At 42.1% G+C, this 23,435-nt stretch overlaps 1 protein-coding gene across 3 annotated transcripts; it reads right to left on the bottom strand.

The window, feature by feature from the left end:
* Positions 226-22,835, bottom strand: TDRKH (tudor and KH domain containing). 3 transcript variants are annotated; one of them, XM_013962406.2, is made up of 14 exons: positions 22,752-22,835; positions 7,412-7,548; positions 6,673-6,779; positions 5,875-6,064; positions 4,844-4,983; positions 4,416-4,737; positions 3,165-3,325; positions 2,829-3,001; positions 2,528-2,592; positions 2,092-2,243; positions 1,766-1,867; positions 1,420-1,513; positions 1,127-1,214; positions 226-950 (listed from the first exon to the last, which is right to left on the bottom strand). In XM_013962406.2, exons 2-13 carry the CDS (start codon positions 7,533-7,535, stop codon positions 1,162-1,164), a joined length of 1,683 nt encoding a protein of 560 aa, XP_013817860.1. In that variant the 5' UTR covers positions 7,536-7,548; positions 22,752-22,835; the 3' UTR covers positions 226-950; positions 1,127-1,161. The 3 variants fall into 3 exon arrangements, with proteins under 3 accessions (XP_013817860.1, XP_005677644.1, XP_013817861.1); XM_005677587.3 differs by having other exon boundaries at positions 22,714-22,815; XM_013962407.2 differs by having other exon boundaries at positions 22,689-22,813.

Here is a 23,435-nt window from a genome sequence, read left to right on the forward strand (position 1 = left end):
AGATCTATTCCTAGAACCCAGGTTTCTGTAATTCTAATCTACCTCGTTTAGGTGAGGTTTTAGTGAATGATTAATTCTTAAGTCCCTTTAAGGAAAGAATACGATCTGCACATTAGAGGGATAGCTGTTTCATAGGTGGTGTGAGGTGTTAGGCAATCTTACCAGATTTCAGTACAGAAGATACCCATAGGCTTGTTTCCACCTTGTGATTCAACCAGCATTTAGTTTTAGATAACTTTCTTAAGAACTTTATTCAGCAAAGAACACCCCAAATGATCTAAACAGCTCTACAAGTTCTCTGTGGCCCTGTGTGTATACATATATTGATATAGATACTATACCAGCAATATAGCAATATTTCCTGAGTTACCTTTCTCCTTGTCTACTTGTATTTTAACCAAAGTTTACTGGGAAATAGCTGGAGCACTGTTAAAAATCTTGTCTCCAATAACACATCAGCAGTTGAGGCTGGGAGGCAGTATTCTCTTCTCACTTCCTGAGGCTTTTAATTATGCTGATTTTTGCCTTTGCTGCCTGACTTAACTGCAATCTTTGAGTTTACCACTCAAAAGATTTCCCCTTAACCAGAGTCACCTGATGCGGTGAGTCAGTCTGCAGAATCATCATTTCCAATAACCAAACCCTGGCTGTTTCCCAGCCTCAAAGAGGACACTGCCTAGCAGTACTGTGCGTTAAGACTGGCAGAGGGGAACAAGCTGGATACTAAGCAGCCTGAAAGTCGTGTGGCAGTACTCACACGGCACAGGGGGTGGTGGTGGAGTTAGGGGCATGTGTCTGCCCCCCTCCAACACACATACTCTTGGGTAGTCCAGTGGAAGAAGAAAATGCATTTGGTTCACAGCAAGCCAGGTCATGTACATAACGAAGGAAGAACTGCATAGATCTCTATTATAGGCTCTTCTCTCCAGGCACCAAGTCTTATGCCAAACCTGCCAAAGACACACACAGAGACACAAAAAGCTTGAAAGGGCTCAAACAGAAAGTAAAGTTGCAGGAAGGCAGCTGCAGAGAAGTAGTAATAAGATGGGCTACAGGGAAAAGGCAAGGCCCTGTGGTCACCCTCACTACTCTCTGGCTGCTACAGAGAGAGGACAGTTCTACTCACAGCAAAGCAGATGGCCGAGGCAACTGGAGGGGACTTCAGAGTAAGTAGTCGTCTTCAAGATTATCATCGCCAGACAGAGAGGCAGCTTCTATTCAGACACGAGGGTAAAGTTAGATGCTGCCCTACTGTAGCAGGCACTGCCACTCAGGGTCAGAGAAAAAAAATAGGCTTTTTGGTGTTCAGTGACCACTCTGGTTAGGAGATAAATCTTGACACAACTTCCCTAGTTTGGAGAGGCTGACTAAGAATTGGTAACTTCCAGAGATGCTCGAGGGAACAAATGCTGTTGGTACCTGATAAACTGAGGCAGGACAGGGTGTTTGCTATCTCTCCAGGGCTCTTCTTGGTCTCAGTGAGCATGCTCAGTGAGACATCTATTTCTGCGGCCTGAGGGCACAAACAGGAGAAAAAGGAAGAACGTGTTTGGCTGGTGGGAAAGGAGAAGCGACCCCATCATTTTGCTCACAGAGTCCGGTGTGGCTGCTGAGGGACACAGTGCTTCCTTTGATCAACTAGTGGAGCAACTCAGAGTACTTAAGGGTGTTCTACAGATTGCATGAGTGACTAGAAGCCCTCCTGTCTTGAGGCACAAGGTTTGTCCCAAAGCAGCACCCCAAATGACGATAATGGCTCACTTACTAGGTCATCCAACATTAGTGGGACAGCTCTGTTTTTTTCCGTGTCTTCTGCAAGCTCAATTGCGTATCCTTTACGAACTAATTCTAGCCCAATATCAAGTTTCTGAGAAAAGAAATGAAAAGGCTTCTTGGATTCAAAGAAGGGCAAATCAGAGGAAGGGCAGAAGAGCTGGGATTGATACTTTAAAAAATTCCTTTGGTGGTTCAGTTAAACAGGAGCTTATGAAGCAGGACTATCATCAAATAAGGATTTCTGGGAAAGGAAAAGATGATGAGCCTGTAAATATACTGAAGAGACAGTGAGCAACAAGTGAACCTCAGTCTTACCTTCCCGTCGCTAGTATCATATAAATAGATCTTGGGCCAAGTTGAGAGCCCAGACTGGACGTAGCTAGAGATCTTGGCCACCAGGGGCTTCCAGTCAGCACAGTGAGTGAGTCTGTCAAACTCATCCAAAGCTTCCTCTTCCCATTGTTCACCTGGTTAAAAAAAATTGTAGACAGAGCCTAAGAAGAAGGGGTCAGTGCTGACAGGGGTGGGATTATGCCCTGGAGGGAAGCTGGAACTACCTCTGTCTACTTCAGAAGGTACCTATGTCTGACTGCCAGGCAGGTTTCTGGCTGTTGCTGTCTGGCACTGGTGATGAAAATGCGCCTGAGCCCCCAGAACTCAAAAAGCCTGGGAATGTGAGAATCCCCACCACATGCCCTATGAAAGTTATTCTATTTGGACGCACAGTCAATAGGTAATAGGACCAATTTACCTGAGGGGGCAATCCGTGCCAGACTACACTCTATTGCTTGAAATGGAAGGCTTAGGAAGTCACTCCTAAAGTGAAAGAAACTGAAATTAGAATCCTAGCGCTAGGAGGGCCTTCTTATATTCGTTGCTTCTAGATAGCACCAGTTAACCCAGCAGCGGAAGATAATTAACTGATCTCTGTAAAGAGGTTCTCTTCCAACCCTCCCCGCCGGCCTCCTCCCCAGTGAGAAGTGCCAACAGCTCACCATCTTATGGCCAGGACTGAGTCAACAGATGGGACTCCAGCCTGACTCCACACTGACCTGAGCACCCTGAGATCCCTCAGTGGGCAATCTCCATTATCTCCAAAGTCAACAAAGTAAAGGTCCAGGTTCCCATTCTCCAAGGTGCCAAGGACCCGGGCTCGATACCAGGAACCATTTGTAGGTAAAGGTGCTGCGACAATGTCTCCTACATGTACAGTCAAGTCTTCAGGCTACACAAGAAATGAGGAGCCAGGAGAGGGCAGAGTTAGGAAGGGATGGGCTAAAAAATTGAATACCAGGAGGAAGAAAGAACAAGCCATTGCTCCACAGGAAAGGGAAGAGAATACATCACGACTTTCATCAAACCCCAGCCCTGTCCCTATAGCAACTCACCAGACTATTTTCGTAGTGCTGGGTCATCTCATTGACAAGCTTATCCAGTTGCAGGCTGCGGGAGCCAATGATTTGGATCCAGAAGTGGTTGGGATGTTCAGAGGCAGAGACATACACTTCTAGGAATTCATCAGCATGGAAACTGAAGTCCGGACTGGGAACTAACCACAGGCATAAGCAAGTTAAGCTACAGAATTATTATCTAATATGATGACCATTATCAGAATCATCTCTGGTTGAAATGGGAAGACTGCATCGGTGGGGTGAGAGGTACAAATACCAAGTGGCTAATAACACTTAAAAATGGCTGGAGGGACAAGTGGATGAATCATACAAGAACATCCTGAAGGAAAGGTACTATAAGCTATGTTCTGTTCTTTCTATGTAATTGAGTACTTAGAGTTCATTCACATTCTTTGTCATCTGCCATGTATTCAAATCAGCACCAATTATAATGAAGGGAAATCCCCATATGCTAGCTGCAGCAGGACCAGGGAGAAGATATGCGGACAGATGTGGGCCTGCTCCAGACTGTATTCCACCACCGACTCATTACAGACCTGGACACGCCTATGACCCTCTTAAGGACTCTGGTCTGCCCTGCCCATCCCAGTACCTATGCATAGAGGAAAAAGCCCACAGCCTTTTCATTCTTCTTGAATGGTGAAGATTTTTAAGAACAGTAATGAGACAGGAAAAAATATTGGACTCAAAAGTATTTTACTTATTTGTATATGTTTTTAGAAAGAATACCATGTAATTCAATTATTTGATGTATTACTCGCAGACCAGTTTCCTGTGAACGAGCATATTTCTATATTGTTCTCTAATTATTAGCTGGTTTGTATTCAGAAAAAATTTGTGTTCAGTATTAACCCAAGGAAAATATTACCAGAAAGTCCCATCTGTAATTAAAGAACTGTAAATGTAGTCAAGAAAATAGAAATTATTTTTTTATTGTTTCCTTATTCTGGGTTATCTAAGCCAGTATTTCTGGCTTTCCAGGTAGCAGTAGTAAAGAACCCACCTGCCAATGCAGGATTGGCAGAGGGCTCGATCCCTCGGTTGGGAAGATACCCTGGAGAAGGAAATGGCAACTTGCTAGAGTATTCTTCCTGGGAAATCTCATGAACAGAGGAGACTGGCAGGCAACAGTCCATGGGGTTGCAAACCGGCACACACAACTGAGCACACACACATAGCCAGTATGTCTGTCTCCATATGGCTAAGGGGGTCCCCTTTGTTACATACTTTCAAACATGGACATCTCTGGACTGGTCTGGACACCAGACCTCTGAAAGCTGTCATCAGTGGGTTTCTCCCAGGAACCCTCTTCTGGTCCTACAACAGCCACGTCACCATCTCCTTTGTGGGGAGGAACTGCCAGAGGTGCAGCCTGTTTTAAGCTAGTGCCAGTGTTTCTCCATAAAGCTGGCTCTCTGGCTCCACCTGGCTCTGTCACTTCCTCTCTTCTTACGCTGATTGGCTGCTTCCGTGGAACTCTGGTTTCTGCAGAATGAGCAATTCTCTTCCTAAGTTCTTCATCTTCTGAAACTTTCTCCAGTATCAAATGCTGTGGAAAATAAGAGCAGGGATGATATCTACATGGTCAGATACTGACCCAGGATGGAGTAAAGGGTTCTTCTTACTCTCAGATACAATTCAGGTTAGCTACTTGCCTTAGCTGCTGCCACTTCCTTCTGCGTTCCTGAGATTTTTATAAGTCTTGATAGTAGCAATGTTCCTTCTGATTCTTTATCACAGGTTATTTTGGCTCCTGAGGCCTTACAGATAGAACGAATTGTCTCGCCGCCTCTCCCTGTATTGAATAATACATAAAACCCTGTCCTTTCCTCTACTACAACACGTGATGCCACTATCTTGTATACACTATGAGGTGAGAGTCAGGGCTCATTTTCAAACTAAACAATGTAGGATAGCGAATGGAAAACAGGAGCTACTGAGATCCTTACTATAATAAGGGGGGTACTACATTATTTGCTCTATCCATTTTATTTAAATTCTACACACTGGCTAAGTTAATGTGGTCATGTCACTTTCACCTTCTGGCCACTGAGCAGACTTCACAGGCTCACTTCATTAGAAGATACCCTACATGAAACCACTGGACCAAGGACAGGACATTTCTCTGCCTCTCACAGCAGCATGAGGGATGCTCTAGGAGAAGGCATAAAAAGTGCTTTCTAGAGCACGGTCTTGAGAGATTTAGGATAAAATGAGCATCCTTAGCTGCCCTTTAAAAGTCTTAATATGAGGTAAATACATTTACCTGAACCCGTGTGGAACCTATTTGTAAGGTTCAGGTCATACTTTAAAATTTTTTTATTATTTATTTTTGTCTGTGTTGGGTCTTAGCTGTAGCATGCAGGCATCTCTCCAGTGTGGCACACAGGCTTAGCTTCCCTGAGGCTTGTGGGATCTTAGTTCCCCAACCAGGGATCGAACCCATGTTCCCTGCATTGGAAGGCAAATTCTTAACCACCGAACCACCAGGGAAGTTCTCTTACAACTTCTTGAGGTAATGAGTTTTGCTTTACCACTGGCTCTATAAAAAAGTAAAGCTCTGCTCTCAATTTCCCTCAGCAAGGTGAAGGGGAAGCAGGCCAGGAAAAGCCCTCCAGAAGGTGTGAAAGAAAGGAAGGCAAAGAGAACGAAAAAGGAAACAGCAGAGAAAGTTGTCCGGTGGTACCTATGATTCTGCCCACGGATCTCTGGGGGACTGAGAGCTGCTCAGACACTGGCGTATTCTCTGTCAGGATCTGATGAATCGCTGCTTTGGCCTTGCACACCTGAACAGGAAAACCACTGATAAGCAGCACCCGCTCATCTCCTATATCCTCCGTGTCCACATCGATCCGAGCACCTGTCTTCTTTCTCAGCTGCAGAGAAAATGATACGTGGCAGCGTGTTCTGGAAGAGCTCTCACCTGGGTCAGCTGAGGATACTCTAAACCTAACCCTGGAGGTGGATGGAACTGGACACAGTAATCAGTGAAATAGGGTTTTATAAGCAGTCCTCAATTACATGTACTTATGGAAGGAGAGACAAAGGCAACCCTAAACGGCAGTTAACCCAAAACAGTTTTTCTGTGTTTAGACTGGTCTTTCCCCAGATTTGGATTATAGAATCAATTATTTCGTTTTCTTGACATTCCAACTGAATAATGGAAGATGGTAAAAAGAATTAGAGAGCAATTAATTTATTGCTGCCAATTAATAAGAGTTCGTAATTCCATAGCAGAAAGGAATGATTCAAACTATACCAAGATGAGAACCATCCAATTAAAAATCCCCATTTCAAGCTAAGTCACCCATTCTATCAGGAGTAGAAGTACTCATCTCCGACAGGAAAATAGCAGCTAGAAACTTCCTATTTTTGTTTTGTTTGTTTAAAATATACATGGTGTAAGTGGGTTTTACAGAATAGGGGCAGAGGATGGACAGCAGAAATCAATACCGGGAAAGCTGCCGCCTGCTCACACACTTACTTGTTTAATATTGGCTCCTTGCCGGCCAATGATGAGCTTTACAGCCTCCTGGGGAACTCGCATCTCTATCTCGATGTCATCTTCCCCAACAAATGTCAGCCGTTCTTCTGCACAGATCATCAGATCAGATTTAGACAATACCCAAAGCTATTACTTCCCCTCCCCTGAATCAAAGCTGTCAAAGAGACATTGGTGTAAAAGATAAACTGAGGATTTCAATCATAAAGAGAAGGAGAAGTACCATCTGAGGGGGAACTAAAGGGTCCTGAAAGACCAGAAGATGGGCATTCTCTCTGGGATACCGTTTTCAAATGTTAAAATGGGAAAAGCCATTGGCTTCTGGGCAAACTACTTCTCCCAAGACATGACTCCTGGAGAATGAAGGCCAGAAGTTGCCTGAGGAGTCCATTAGGCTCAGAACTTCCCTTGTTTATACACAGATCATTTTTCCAAGTCCTACTCTCTAGGTCCAGCTTGTGGGGAAACTGGACCCAGCAGTTAGCAGAATCCCTTACAGTGCTGGTGTTGCTGAAGGGAACAAATCAACAGAATTATAAAATGAGCTCTTTATTTCACAGACTAGCTTCACATTAACATAGAAAAGAAAAACTCTGTTTCAAAGGTCCCTCACAGAGAGCCAATTACATCCCAACAAATGATAACTTGAAAGAAGTTTCAAGTGAACAGTGCCAGAACATAGTCTAACCATTTCAGTATGTACAGCCATGGTTTCACATACCTCTGCTTTCCCTATATCTGCGGTATAGGATATAGGCAACTGTCGCACTGGCAGGGATCCCAAGGCCCAGTGCTATTTTTTGAATAGTGGACAAGCTTGTCCAAGAAGTCCGTTCAGTGGACATTTTCGGCCGCCTCCTGAAATAAGCAAATGAAGAGAAAGGAGCTTTCATACAACTTTTACGCCAGAGAGAATGGAACACATTACAATATTACAAAGAATACTACAGCCTAATTTCCCATTTCAAGAGCTTGAGCAGTCTCAAGGTGTGTTTCATGTGAAAGGTCACAGGGTATTTTTTCTGAAAGTTAGCTGAGGGACACACACACATATGACTAAATAGAGGAGTACCACTCCCTGCTCAGCCCCTGCAAAGAGGGCTGTATATTGATCAGCTTTAAAAGACAAAGGAACAAGGAATTAACTGAATCAAATATTTTTTAAAATTTACATTTCATATCAAACTATTTAAATTCCTTACATGTGCACTTCTATGCCTTCTGGCCTTTCCAGGTGCTGTTGTCTCTGATAGGAATGGCACTCCAGGCCCAGGTTTATGTTCTGCTACTTCCACTTCTCTTTCTCGGAAGTGTGGTCTATTTATTCTCTGTACTCCTTATTTCTACTTACTCCTCGACTAACAGTGAATGGGGATTTTCTCCTGGTCCTTCATCAAAACTAAAACTTTCCAGGTAATTAACCTAGATGGCATATATAAGCCTTATCTAATCTCACCTCTCTTCCCTCTTTCCCATGGTTTCTATTTATCTGGAGGAGTCTTCTGAGTTTTGAGCTGGTCTTCCAGTGGCCTCTATCCATTGCTATTGTCACTCTGCTCTCTTTGGACAATTTTATCCATACTTGAAGCCTGAACTACTATCTATATGCTAATGACCCCAACACTACCTGAACTGATTGTTCATCAAATCTCAATTAGACCACTGTAACGGTCTTCTTGCTATTAGTCTCTCTCTCTGACACTGTATCTTCATTTTCTTACCAAGCATATCTTAATATGTCCCTCACTCTATTTCTTTATTTCATGTATCAATACTTGCTCACCTTCCCAATTATTTTATACCATCTCTTCTCAAACCTCTAGTGCTTCCTTCTTCATTCTCCCTCTCAACTGATGTCTGCTTCCTATTTCACTGAGAAAGTAAAGCATTTGGAGAAAATATTGACTGCCTTCCAAACTGATCCATCCACCTCCACTTCCTAGTATTTTATCTTCCTTCCTGCGGTCATGGATGAACTATCTTGGCTCTAGCACTGAGTCTTTCATGTAAGTGTTGCTCTCCTTCTTTATCCTGCATCATTAATGTTTTCCTCTCTACCAAATCTTTCCACGAGCAGACAAACACACCATTATTTCTTTCTTAAAGAAAATTCTTTCTCAATTCCACTTATTCCTCCAAATACTACTCATTTCTTTCCTTCCTTTTACAAGAAAACTCAGTGTCAATGCTTCTGCGCTAGATTTCCCTTCTTGAATTCACCCTTGCTGCTCTAGTGAAGGTCACCAGTGACTTGGATTTGCTACATCCAATGATCAAGTCTCAGTCCTCCCTTTACCTCGCCCACCACCAGAGTCTGGCACAGCTGGTGACTCCCTCTTCTCTGACACTTTCTACACCTGGCTTCACAGTACTGCTTCCTGGTTTTCCTTCTCCCTTTCTGGCTGCTCCATCAGTCTCCTTTGTTGGTTCTTGCTCCATTTTTTAACCTCTGAACACTGGAGTGACCCAGGGCTCTGTCCTTTGCCCTCTTTATTCAAGAATCATTCCATCTTGGCTTTAGGCCCCATCTATTTGCTGATGTTTAACTCCCAAATTCATAGATCTAGTGAGGACTGTTCTGAACTCCAGGTTTGTACATCCAACTTCTTATGAAATATCTCCATTTGATGTTTAATAGGTATCTCAAGCTTAGCAAATGCAAGTTTGCTAAGTACTCCAGACCTCACTCCTTTCTTCTCTGCCCTATCAGTTAGTGGCAACTCCATTCTTTTCAGTTCCTCAGGCTAAAAATCTTACTCTTCTTCCCCTCAAACAGCACATCTATCCTGGAAGCAAATCCTTTTTGTTTTACATTGATTATCCAGAATCTGACCACTTTTTAACATCTCTATTGCTATGACCAACATCTGCTCAAAACCACCATTATCTCTTGTATAGATTATTAAAAAGCTTAAATTACCTCCCTGCTTTTTATCATTGTCCAATTTATTCCCCATATAACAGCTGGAATAAGTGAAAAGTGTTATTCATCTGCTCAAATCCTTCCACAGTTTTCCATTTCACTGTGATTAAAAGCCACAGTCATTATAATGACCTGCAAGGTGTTCATTTTGATTGTTTCCCCATTGGAAAGTTAACTCCCCAGAGGCAGGAAATTTTTGTTCCTCAGTACTTAGTACATAGTAGCCACTTAATAGGTATTTGGTCAATAATCATCTTTGAATGAACACACTTCCTCTTATTCTTCAGCAACTCTCTTGCCTACATGTAAGCTCAGTGGTTTGAAAGGTACTTTATAACCTAATCTCTGCCCATCATCTCCACAGCCTTATATTCTAACACTTCTACTAGGGGAACAGGATGTGCTTTCTCAAGTATCCTTGCTCTGTCACGTGTCACTTCTGTCTTCACAGTCTTATTCCTTAGCCCATCAATACACTTACAACCATTCTGCTTTTTACTTTACCAAATTCAGTTCAGTTCAGTTACTCAGTCGTGTCTGACTCTTTGCGACCCCATGAATTGCAGCATGCCAGGCCTCCCTGTCCATCACCAACTCCCAGAGCTCACTCAAACTCACGTCCATTGAGTTGGTGATGCCATCCAGCCATCTCATCCTCTGTCGTCCCCTTCTCCTCCTGCCTCCAATCCCTCCCAGCACCAGAGTCTTTTCCAGTGAGTCAACTCTTGGCATGAGGTGGCCAAGTACTGGAGTTTCAGCTTCAGCATCATTCTTTCCAAAGAACACCCAGGACTGATCTTTAGAATGCACTGGTTGGATCTCCCTGAAGTCCAACGGACTCGAGTCTTCTCTAACATCACAGTTCAAAAGCATCAATTCTTCAGTGCTCAGCTTTCTTCACAGTCCAACTCTCACACCCATACATGACCAGTGGAAAAACCATAGCCTTGACTAGATGAACCTTTGTTGGCAAAGTAATGTCTCTGCTTTTGAATATGCCATCTAGGTTGGTCATAACTTTCCTTCCAAGGAGTAAGCGTCTTTTTAATTTCATGGCTGCAATCACCATCTGCAGTGATTTTGGAGCCCCCAAAAGTAACAGTTTTGAGACTGTTTCCCCATCTATTTCCCATGAAGTGATGGGACCAGATGCCATGATCTTCGTTTTCTGAATGTTGAGCTTTAAGCCAACTTTCTCACTCTGCACTTTCACTTTCATCAAGAGGCTTTTTAGTTCCTCTTCACTTTCTGCCATAATGGTGGTGTCATCTGCATATCTGAGGTGAACATGAATAACATTCTATTTTGTTTTTCCCCTGTAGGAGAGTATTTCAACCCACTCCAATATTCTTACCTGGAGAATCCTGTGGACTAAAGCGCCTGGTGGGCTACAGTCCATAGAGTCTCAAGGAGTCAGACACTACTGAAGCAACTTAGCACACACTGCATTTTGTTTTACATATAAAATGCAAATATTTTATCAGGTGAAAGAACTGACTGTTGGATATTAAGCTCTCTAATAGGTCACAGAAGGTGACAGGAAACTAAAATCTGCTAAATTTTTAGTAATGGACTTGCTGTCACATGTTAAAAAGAGTAATTTGAGGATGATTTTTCCTGTCTTTCTTTCTTTCCTCCACCCGTATCTCTCTGATCCTTTCCAGCACTTATTTCAGAGCTTTATGTTTTTGTTTATTAATACAGTTCTATCTTGGGGGCTAAGAAAGTACCATTTGTGCAACAAAAATCAGAGAGAAGACTTTAAATAATAGTGTTTAACTAGTACATTTCACCCAGACTTTTCCTGTCCTAAGGAAATTAGGTTGGGGTCATAATTTCATATTACGTGTGATGAAATAAAAATTCATATTCTAAGGCAAGTTGACGATAATTTAAAAATTAAAAAAATTTCCCCTGCCCTTTGGCCTTCTCTCTCCTGTCCACTGTGTATCTGCACCATGCATCGACCAAACTGGCCCACTGGCCAGAAGCCTGCTCGAACCATAAAGCATAACATTCTGGGGAGCTAGACTCAGAAGCAGCCACATTCGATCCACTATAGTGCCCTTATAATGTTGCTCAGACTGTATGTATCTCATATCTGAATTAGGTTGCCAAGTTAATAATGGGAAATTGTGCCTCGAAGGCCCAAACTCTTGTGCAGACAGATAGCCACCTACAGAATACCAGCTGGGTTTATATATGCTTGCAAATATTTAACTAAAAATTAGAGGAAACCCCACCCTGAAATGGCCAAGACTGGGTTCTCTTTTTGGCATTCCAAAACTGATTTTCTGAATGCAGTTAAAAGCTGGCAGTCTCCTGAAACTCTGCCTGCAGGGTCTACTAGAAATAGTGGAAAGAATTTTTCTCTTTAAAAAATTAGGTTAGCAGGGAGAAATATTTGTACAGGGCTAGCTTTTTAAAGCTTTGGATTCTGTGAATTGAAAAACTTCCAAGTTAAAATTTTAGACAGCTCTCATCTTAAACTACTGTACCTATTTTAACTGATATGCAGAAGCTTCAAAACACTTCAAAATTTCAAAATAGCCTCATTGAAAGATTTGTTGTAGAAGGCTAATGAAAGATTAATGATAGGTACCTAAAAACTGCTCCCCTCTATCTTTGAATACTCATTCTAATAATACTCTCTCTGACTTGCCTTTCCACTCTGGAGATACTATTAAATGGTTACCTTTAGAAATGGGACCACCTGAGGAATGCAAGTTGGTACAGCCACTATGGAAAACAGTATGGAGGTTCCTCAGAAAACCAGAGGTATCATATGATCCAGCAATCCCACTCCTGGGCATACACCCAGACAAAACTATAATTCAAAAAGATACATGCCCCCTTATGTTCACAGCAGCACTATTCACAAAAGCCAAGACATGGAAATAACCTAGACGTCCACCGACAGATGAATGGACAAAGAAGATGAGAGAGAGATACATATATATATACAATGGACTACTACTTAGCCACAAAGAACAACAAAATAATGTCATTTGCAGCAACATGGATGCAACTAGAGATTATCATACCAAGTGAATTCAGAAAGAGAAAGACAGATCCATACTTATATGTAGAAACAGTGCAAATGAACCTATACAAACAGAAACAGACTCACAGACATGGAGATCAGACTTGTGGCTGCCAAGTGGGAGGGAGAGGAGGGGCCAGCTGGGAATTTGCTGGTAGATGCAAACATTTAGAATGGCTAAACAAGGTCCTACTATACATAGTGCAGGAAACCATAATGGAAAAGAATATTAAAAAAATATATATGCGTAAAACTGAGTCACTCTGCTGTAAAGGAGAGACTGGAACAGTATTGTAAATCAACTACACTTCAATCAAAAAAAAAAAAAAAAAGAAATAGGACACCTGAGGCTGTAAGACCATAGCTAAATAATTTCTTAAGCCCAGGAAGAATCCTTAAAAGTGTTTGTAAATGGATTGCCAAGATGGGTTATCACTGGCCTGACTAAACTGATCATAGCTGATATTCAAAACCTGAGAGGAATTTTACTGGGGGGAGGTGGTCTCTGTTCCCCAAGCTAAATGAGGGAACATAAAATTCCAGCATTGGTGAATGCATATGTCAGTCCTTGCACTGAGGTGGCTACTCAGTTTTATGAGGAATTAAAAAACACTGTCCTTGTGTTGCAGGAAGGGGGACCCCTTCCAGGGCCCCAAAATGGGCTCCTCTCTAACACTCAGAAATGAACTGTCCGAGCAGACACATGTGCTAACCAAGCAAGAAATATTACTGGAAAGGGCTCCTGGGCAGAGAGTTGTAGGGTAAGGGAACCCAGGAAAACAGCTCTGACACATGGCTCACAGTCTCAGGTTTTGTGGTGATGGGATTAGCTTCCAGGTTGTCTTTGGCCAGTCATCCTGGCTCAGAGTCCTTCCTGGTGGCACATGCATTGCTCAGCCAAGAAGGATGCCAACGAGAAGGATTATGGAAGGTGACTGGACACATGGTGTCTCCTCTTGTTCTTTCCCAAACTCTTCCAGTTAGTGGTGGCTTATGAGTTCCGTGTTTCTTACCTGGACCTCCGGTCATAAAGTAACTCATGCAAATAGTTACTATGGTGCCTGGCCAGGGTGGGCGGTTTTCAGTCAGTGTGCTTCCCCTAACACTTGTTCTAAATCTAGTCTTTATAGGACCAGAGGTGTGGCCTCCAGAAATAGTACAAAACTCACAGGTGGCGCCAGTGGTAAAGAACCTGCCTGCCAATGCCAGAGACTCAAGAGATAAGAGTTCCCTTCCAGGGGTTGGGAAGATGCCCTGGAGAAGGAAATGGCAACCATTCCCGTATTCTTGCCTGGGAAATCCCATGGACAGAGGAGGCTGGCAGGCTACAGTCCACAGGCTCACAAGGAGTTGGACATGACTTAGTGACTAAACAACAACAAAACCTCACTTATTAAGAGGCTTGCAAGTACTGAAGAACAAAAATCTAGCCCTTAAGGAACAAAGTATCCAAGGAGGAACTTGTGTTTTTCTTCCTATGCCTTTGAGAAGCAAATATTCTATTTGGTCTTTTCCAGGAGCTCTTATCTGGACCATCTTTTTTTTTTTTTTTTTTGCTGCACTGTGTGGCTTGTGGAATCTACGGTCCCCATGGATTGAACCTGGGCCTCCTGCAGTGGGAGTGCAGACCACCAGGAAATTCCCTGGACTATTTTTTTAAAATACAAATTTCATGCAAATCAAAACTACAACGATGTACTAGCTCACAGTGTGCAAAATGGCCATCATGAAAAAGTCTACCAGATACTGAAGAGATAAGATGGTGGAGTAGAGAGACTTAAGCTTACCTCCTCTCATGAAAACACCAAAATTACAACTAACTGCTGAACGATCATTGACAAAAAAGACTTAAACCAATAAAAAAAAGGTATTTTACATCCAAAGACAAAGAAGAAACCACAACAAGACAGAGGGGCTCTTTCACGATTTAATCAAATCCTATACCCATTGGGTAGGCAATTGACAAACTGGAAAATAATTATATTGCAGAGGTTCTCCCACAGGAGTGAGAGTCCTGAGCCCCAAGTCAGGCTCCTCAACCTGGGGATCTGGCATCAGAAGCAGGAGTTCCCAAAGCATTTGGCTTTGAGGCCAGTGGGGCTCGAGTGCAGGAGCACCACAGGACTGGGGGAAACAGACTCTACTCTTAGAAAGCACATACAAGGTTTTACGTGTGTTGGGACCCAGGGCAGCGACTCCACAGAAGCCTGAGCCAGACCTGCTTGGAGGTCTTGAAGGTTCTCCTTGAAGGTTCTCTCCAGACAGGTTGGCCGTGGCTCACAGTGGGGGCAAGGACAGGTGGCAGGGGACCCAGTGAATATTCAGCGTGAGCTCTCCAGGAGGTCACCATTTTGGCATTGAGACCTGGCCCCGCTCAAAAGCTTACAGGTTCCAGTGCTGAGATGCCTCAGGTCAAACAACCAACAGGGACTCCCTGGTGGTACAGCGGATAGGAATCCACCTGCTAATGCAGGGGACGTGGGCGGATCCCTGGTCCGAGAAGATTCCGTATGCCGTGGAGCAACGAAAGCCCACGTGCCACAACTACTGAGCTGACAAGCTGCAACCACTGAAGCCTATGCTCTGCAACAAGACAAGCCACTGCAACGAGAAGCTCATGTGCTGCAACGAAGAGTAGCCTGTGTGCAGCAACAAAAGAACCAGCAATGAAGACCCAGTGCAACAGCAACGACAGCAACAACAGCAACAGCAACAACACTACCAAGGTGGGAAAGAGCCCCACCCATCAGCAGACAGACTGCTTCCAGCTGTCCCACAGCCACCTCTAAACATGCTCCTGCTTACCAGAGGGACAAGACCTAGCTCTACCCACCAGTGGGCAGGCACCAGTCTCTCCTTCCAGGAGGCCTGCAGAAGCCCCTGGACCAACCTCACCTACAAGGGGACAGAGAACAGAAGCAAGAAGCTACAATCCAGCAGGCCGAGGAACAGAGGCTACAAACATAGAAAGTTAGACAAAAGAGAGTAATGATAGTAAACAAATTATATCAAGCATCTTTTCCAACCACAACAAGCACAACACTATGAGATCAGAAGTCAACTACAAGAAAAAAAAAAAAAGGTAAGAAACAAACAACATGGAAGCTAAACGATGTGTTACTAAACCAATGGATTACTGAAGAAATCAAAGACGAAATAAAAATACCTAGAGACAAATGAAAATGAAAACAGTGATCCAAAACCCATGGGACACAGCAGCAGTTCTGAGAGTTTATAGCAATACAATCTTACTTCAAGAGACAAGAAAAATCTCAAACAACCTAACCTTACAACTAAAACAACTAGACAAAGAAAAACAAAATCCAAAGTTAGTAGAAGAAATCATAATGGTCAGAGCAGAAATAAATGAAATAGAGATGAAGAAAACAAAAAAGATCAATGAAACTAAAAGCTGGTTCTTTGAAAAGATAAAAGATTTATCAAAATCCTTAGTCAGACTCATCATGGAAAAAAGAGGGTGCAAATCAATAAAATTAGAAATGAAAAACTGATACCACAGAAATACAAAGGATCATAAGAGACTAATACAAGCAACTATACACCAATAAGACGGACAACCTAGAAGAAATGGAAAAATTCTTAGAAAGGTACAGTCTCCTTTCTCAGAAGAAAGGAAAGAAAACCAGGAAGAAAATAGAAAATATGAACAGACCAATCACAAGTACTGAAATTGAAACTGTGATTTAAAAACTTTTAACAAACAAAAGTCCAGGACCAGATGGCTTCACAAGTAAATTCTATCAAACATTTAGAGTAAACACCTATCCTTTTGAAACTGTTCCAAAACACTGCAGAGGAAGGAACACTCCAAACTCATTCTATGACACCACCATCATCCTGATGCCAAAGCCAGACAAAGATACCACTAAAAACGAAAATTACAGGTGAAATCACTAGTGAACGTAGATGCAAAAATTCTCAAATACTAACCATGTGAATAAACATACACCGTGATCAAGTGAGTTTTACTCCAGAGATGCAAGGATGTTTCAATATCTGCAAATTGATCAGTAGGATACACCACATTAACAAATAGAATAAAAATCATATGATCCCCTCTATAGATGCAGAAAATGCTTTTGATAAAAATTCAATACCAATTTATGATTTTTAAAAAACTCTCCAGAAACGGGGCATAGAGGGAACCTATGTCAACATAATAAAGGCTATATATGACAAACTCACAGGTAATATCTCACTCAATGGTGAAAAGCTTAAAATGTTTCCTAGGGGATCAGGAACAAGACAAGGGATGTCTGCTCCTGCCAATTTTATTCAACATAGTTCTGGAAGTCCTAGCCATGGCAATCAGAGAATAAATAAAAGGAATCCAAATTGGAAAAGAAAAGAACTGTCACTGTTTGCAGATGACATGATATTATACACAGAAAATCCTAAAGATACTATCAGAAAACTACTAGAGCTCAGTGAGTCTGGTAAACTTGCAAGATACAAAATTTATAACTCTTGCATTTCTATGGGGCTTCCCAGGTGGCGCTAGTGGTAAAGAACCCTCCTGCCAATGCAAGAGATTTAAGAGATCTTCCCTGGGTCAGGAAGATCCCCTGGAGGAGGGCATGGCAACCCACTTGAGTATTCTTGCCTGGAGAATTTCATGGACAGAGGAGACTGGTGGTCTACAGTCCATGGGATCGCAAAGAGTCGGACATGACTGAAGCATGAAAGATTAGAAAGAGAAATTGAAGAGACAATCCCATTTATCATCAAAAAGAATAAAATATCAACACTTAGAAATAAATCTATCCATGGAGGCAAAAGACCTGTATTCTGAAAACTATAAAATGCTGATGAAGAAAATCAAAGATGACAAACAGATGGATTGGAAAAATCAATATCGTCAAAATGAGCATACTACCCAAAGAAATCTACAGATTCAATACAACCCCTATTAACTTACCAATGACACTTAACAGCAAAAATTAACAGAATTAACAGCAAAAATTTTTAAAATTTTTATGGAAACACAAAAGACCCTGAATAGGCAAAGCAATTCTAAGAAAGAAAAGAGCTGGAGGAATCAGGCTCCCTGACTTCAGATTATACCACAAATAGCTCATGCAACTCAATTAAAGAAACAAAACAACCCTATCAAAAACTGGGGAAAAGATCTAAATAGACTTTTCTCCAAAGACGACAGATGGTCAAAAAACACATGAAAATATGCTCAACACACTGTTAATTATTAGAGAAATGCAAATCAAAACTACTATGAGTTCTCATCTCACACTGGTTAGAATGGCCATTACCAAAAAGTCTACAAACAGTAAATGCTAGAGGAGGTGTAGAGAAAATGGAACCTGCCTACACTGTTGGTGGGAATGTAAATTGATACAGGCACTATGGAGAACAGAATGGGGGTTCCTTAAAAAACGAAAAGTACAACTACCATATGATTCAGCAATCCCATTCCTGGGCATATATTTGAGAAAACCATATTCAAAAAGATACGTGCACCTCTATGTTCATGGAAGCACTATTCACATTAGCCAAGACATGGAAACAACTTACGTGTCAGAGCAGTAGTGAAAGAAGATGTGGTACAAGTATTACTCTACCACACATGTTACTCAGCCATAAAAAAGGCTATAATTTGCAGGAACACGTATGGATTTAGAGATCTTACTAAATAAGTCAGAAAGACAAATACCATATGATATCACTTACATGCAGAATCTAAAATATGACACAAATGAACTTATTTACGAAACAAACAGACTCACAGACAATGGAAAACAAATCCATGGTTACCTAAGGGGAAAGGGAATGGAGAAGGGATAAATTAGGAGTTTGGGGTTAGCAGATACAAACTACTGTATATAAAGTAGATAAACAGCATCCTACTGTATAGCACAGGGAACTATATTCAATATCCTGTAATAAACCATAATGGAAAATATGAAAAATAATATGTGTATATATGAATAGCAGAATCACTCTGCTGTACACCAGCAACTAACTTAACATTGTAAATCAATTACACTTCAATTTAAAAAAGAAAATGCAAATTTCAGGAAGCGTGTAGGTAATTTAGAATTTGTCAATGACAAAATCTTAACTATCTTCTCCATTAAGTACTAGTAGAAAGGGTTTAGCTATCTAGAAAGGTGACTGACTTGTTCCATCTGCCAGAAACCCAATTTGAATTTGCTTGTAACTGATGGGTTTAATATTACTGTCCCTGATTCATGGCTGAAATTTTGGAATGAAAACTATAGGGTGTCTGTTATGTATCTGTGTTGTAGCTGTGCTGCTGCTGCTAAGTCGCTTCAGTCGTGTCCGACTCTGTGTGACTCCATAGACGGCAGCCTACCAGGCTCCTCTGTCCATGGGATTTTCCAGGCAAGAGTACTGGAGTGGGTTGCCATTGCCTTCTCCGGTAGATGTGCTGTATTGCCAAAATTAATTTGTAAAAGAACTCTATATATTGGCTTAAAGGAAATAAAACATCTATATAAATACTCAGAAATTTCACATGATCTTGTAAGCAGATAGGATAAGAGGTCCCTGGACACTGTTTTCTTGACAGTAGAGAAGCCATTTTTAGCCTAAGTCATTTTGTGACCTAAGCCTGGCCACAGTGCTTGTCCTTGAACAGGTCTCATGACAGTAAGTAATGATTTTAAGGGAACAAAGAATCCAGAAAACAATGGCTTATCAGGCAACAGAAGTAACAACAGCAAAGATATTATTATTAGTTGTTAACAGAACTCCAGGTTCTATTTCAGTCTTAAAGATTAGCTTGAAGCACTGAACCACTAGATCAACTGACACCTAAGGGATGATACTGTCTTTTCCTGACTCTCCTGACTTCAATTAACTAAACAGAGGACTCTCAATCACCCAAGACCCTTCATGAATATGCATGTGCCCTTACACAGACCCACCAGTTTTGCTATTTGAGGAGACACTGTTTTGGGAAAGATCCTCAGTGTTCTCCTTACTTGCTGCAAGTAATGAATCCTTTTTTCTCCCAGTCTTTGACTTGGTTTTATGGCTTGACACCCACCAAGAGGTGAAGCCAATTTTCTGGTAACACCTGGGAAATACTCAATACTGAATCAATATCTGGTATTAAAGTTAGCTTAAGTTTGCTGAATTAATAACATGTATCTCTTTAGAATCATCAACACAATGGATGATATTTTTATTGTACCTAGATTTACTAGAAATCAAACAAGACCTTAAATCTGTTGCAAAATTTGCTGGCAAGAAAATAACTTGATATGATGAAACTTTTAAGTAAATAGAGGTAAATGAAATAAGGGCCTTTAGGTAAACTCTTTCAGACTAATTATGTTTTGGGAATGTCTATCCAAAATGCTCTCCATATTTTGGTAATTTGAAATTTTAGCATTTTGCTAAATTAAGTTAAATGCTGAAAGTCTACTGAATAGATAATTACCAAATAAAGTGAGATACTATAGCATTAGTGAATACAGGTTTCCTTTTACAAAGAAACTAAAGATATTTGGAACTATTTAATAGGTTTGGTGCCATGCTAAGACATTTTCTATTAAAAAGCACATGTTTTCTAGAAACCATAAATAGCATTGATGTATTATTTATAAGCATAAATAGTATATAAATATTACATACTATATATAAGCTTGCCAATCTACAGAATGCTAATGTAAAACAGTTAATAATTGCTTACTTGTTAGTTTTCATTAAAAATTAGAGTTTTAAGAACTGAGAATTCTAAATATATGCAATTTAAGCTACTAGAATAAGGGAAACATTGAAGCATACAAGGAAAGAAAAATGTTTTCAGAAAAAAGATATGAGGAACAGAAATACATTTCTGTATTTGCCTTTGAGATCTTTTATCGTCACTTTGGTTTGGTGACTAAGAACTGTTCCACATATAATCCTATTTGACCAAGCGTTTTAAAGCTTTTTGATATGTTTAAATTTTTATTTTTAAAAATTTTTGGCCACACAGTGGCATATGGGATCCTAGTTCCCAGACCAGGGATGGAACTGGCACTCCCTGCGTTGGAAGCTCAGTCTTAATCACTGACAGGGAAGTCTCAAAACTTTTTGATATTTTTGACAAACTTCCCAAAGTTCAAATTTTAAATAAAGTTCATCTTACCTCTAATTAACTTTGAGGTTTTCCAAAGGGTCTCTAGAACACCTCAAAATGTTTTTCTCTGTCTCAGAGAGGACAGAATGACCCTAGTATGACTCTGTACTAAGCTGGGTTTTATTGCTATGGGTTTCCATAGTACTCCAAACATCCCTTCATAGCCCTTGCATTGCTTATAATCATTGATTAATGGCTATGTCTGTAGTGAGAATGAATTGAAGGCAGCAACAGCCGGTGTAGGGAGACCAATTCAGAGGCTAGTCCAGGTGTCACTGATGGAGATGGAGAGAAGCAGACAGACGGTTCAGAGGGCTTTCAAAGGAAGAATACACAAGACCCAGCAATTGATTTATGGAAAAGTCAGAGGGTGAGCCAAGGAGCTGGCTATCACATTTCTCATTTGAGCACCTGGTAGATGGTAGTGTCTGCTAGAATACTGATGATCTGTTGTGGGGGTGGGGGGGAATGAATGTCTGTGACATGGATGAATTTACTGGGTGACTTCCATTTGAAACAAAACCTAAATTTTACTAACATCTCTTCAGATACTACGAATGAGGTTTGTGCTAAAATATCTACTTGATTAATATTAATCAAGTATAGTTTACAACATACATATCCTTTCACATTGCTAAGTTTCTCTTAAAAATTAAAAGTGGAAAATATGATGGAAATGAGAATAATTCTACAGTGAAAAAAAGAAAGTGAAAGTGAAGTTGCGTCAGGCTCCTCAGTCCATGAGATTTTCCAGGCAAGAATACTGCAGTGGGTTGCCATTTCCTTTACTAGGGGATCTTCCTGACCCAGGGATCAAACACCGGGTCTCCTGCATTGTAGGCAGACGCTTTACCATCTGAGCTACCAGGGATTGCGCCAATTCTACAGTACTAAATGCTAACTTGTGTTTGATTTTATTACTTCAAGTTGAATGTAAGGAGGAGACTAGACCTTAAGATCATAGAAAGTGAAAGACAGTGAAGTCGCTCAGTCGTGTCCGACTCTTTTCGACTCCATGGACTGTAGCCTACCAGGCTTCTCAGTCCACGGGATTTTCCAGGCAAGAATACTGGAGTGGGTTGCCATTTCCTTCTCCAGGGGATCTTCCTGACCCAGGGATCGAACACCGAGTCTCCAGCATTGTAGGCAGACGCTTTACCATCTGAGCTACACGTAAGACATATGGGTCATCTCAAGGTTGAGAAATATAGGTAGGCAACGCTTTTCAGTAAAAGCTAACTTTGACATTCCTGATATTTGTATTAAAACAGTTGCTAACAACTATCTGATATGCATTTCAAAACACAAAGTGAACTCCATGGGAGCCAGGATCTGATATATCACCCCAGTATCTCCTAACAACCAGAACCTACAAGGTACCTAAAACATGGTGATCGGTTTGTCGAACTGAAGCAACTCATTCAATGTTCTCATTCTTGCTACATTTATTTTTAAACCAGTGAGTGAAAAAAGCCTCCACCCATTTCTCTCAGCTGAGGAAAGAGTAGCTGTGACACAGGAGTCTTAAGCCAAAACCCACGATTCTATGTGCATTAAAAACTAAAGAGGGAAATTGGAAAAACAAATACTGAAGACCATTAAAGAGAAAGCTTTGGGAAATAGGCAAACTGATAATCATTGGCTTGGGGCAAACCCTCTCGCACGGTGCAAGGGTCCGCTGATGACTACCTTGGGACGAGCGCACTTGCTCTGGAAACAGTTACTAGCCCCGGGGTGGGAGAAAGCTGCCCCCGCATAGCGCCTCATAACCCCAGGCTCAGAAGCTAGCTCCCGGGCCCCACACCCTCGCCTCGCCCGGGGGCACCTTTCTTCTCTCAGCCCCACATTCCCCGCCTTCTTGTTGCTAGTGGTGTCCCTGGCTCAGCCTCCCCCACTCCGCAAACCTCCGCTCCTGGTCCCTGCCTTTACCGCTCCTGGATTAAGCCGTCGCGCGCTTTGCCTCGCACCTCGCCCCTGGGGCCGTAGCCGCCTCTCAGCAGCAGCACCACTCCGAGGCCCGCCAGCCTCGCTTCAGCCGCCACTTCCCCGCCCCCTCAGCGCCCGCACCAATCAATGCCCGGCTTGCAAGCCCGACCAATCAACCTCCTCCTCAAAACCAATCCTCGCGGGAGCTGCCCCTGAGCGACGGCGCTGTGCTGCGTGCTGGTACCCAATTACCCGGATGGAAATCGGAGCCCGGCCCACCAGGTCAGCCAATAGACTCCAGGGAAAGCCGACGAGGTTGGGATTGCACCTGCTGAGTATTAAACAGCCAATTAGAGGCTCAAGGAGTACGCCCAGCCCATCTCCAGGCCAATTACCTAGGAGGCTTCCACTGAGGTGGGGGTGGGGGTGGGGTTGTAAATCAGCGCTCCAGAGGTGCAGGGGGGTGGAATCACTCAACCGCATCACTGTTCGCACAAAATTAGTGCCTTTGTACAAAGCCAGTGCCAGAGGTGCAGGGGGGTGGAATCACTCAACCGCATCACTGTTCGCACAAAATTAGTGCCTTTGTACAAAGCCAGTGCCACTCTACAACCCAGTGACCATTGGGGAAGCCGCCTCCTGACGGGCGATCCTTTGCCTCGATCGTTTCGCATACTATGACAGAGACTCAGGAGACATGAAAAACGTCCCCCCGCCTCATCCAG

Source organism: Capra hircus, chromosome 3 (genome assembly GCF_001704415.2).
Source record: "Capra hircus breed San Clemente chromosome 3, ASM170441v1, whole genome shotgun sequence".
Lineage (NCBI taxonomy): Eukaryota > Metazoa > Chordata > Mammalia > Artiodactyla > Bovidae > Capra > Capra hircus.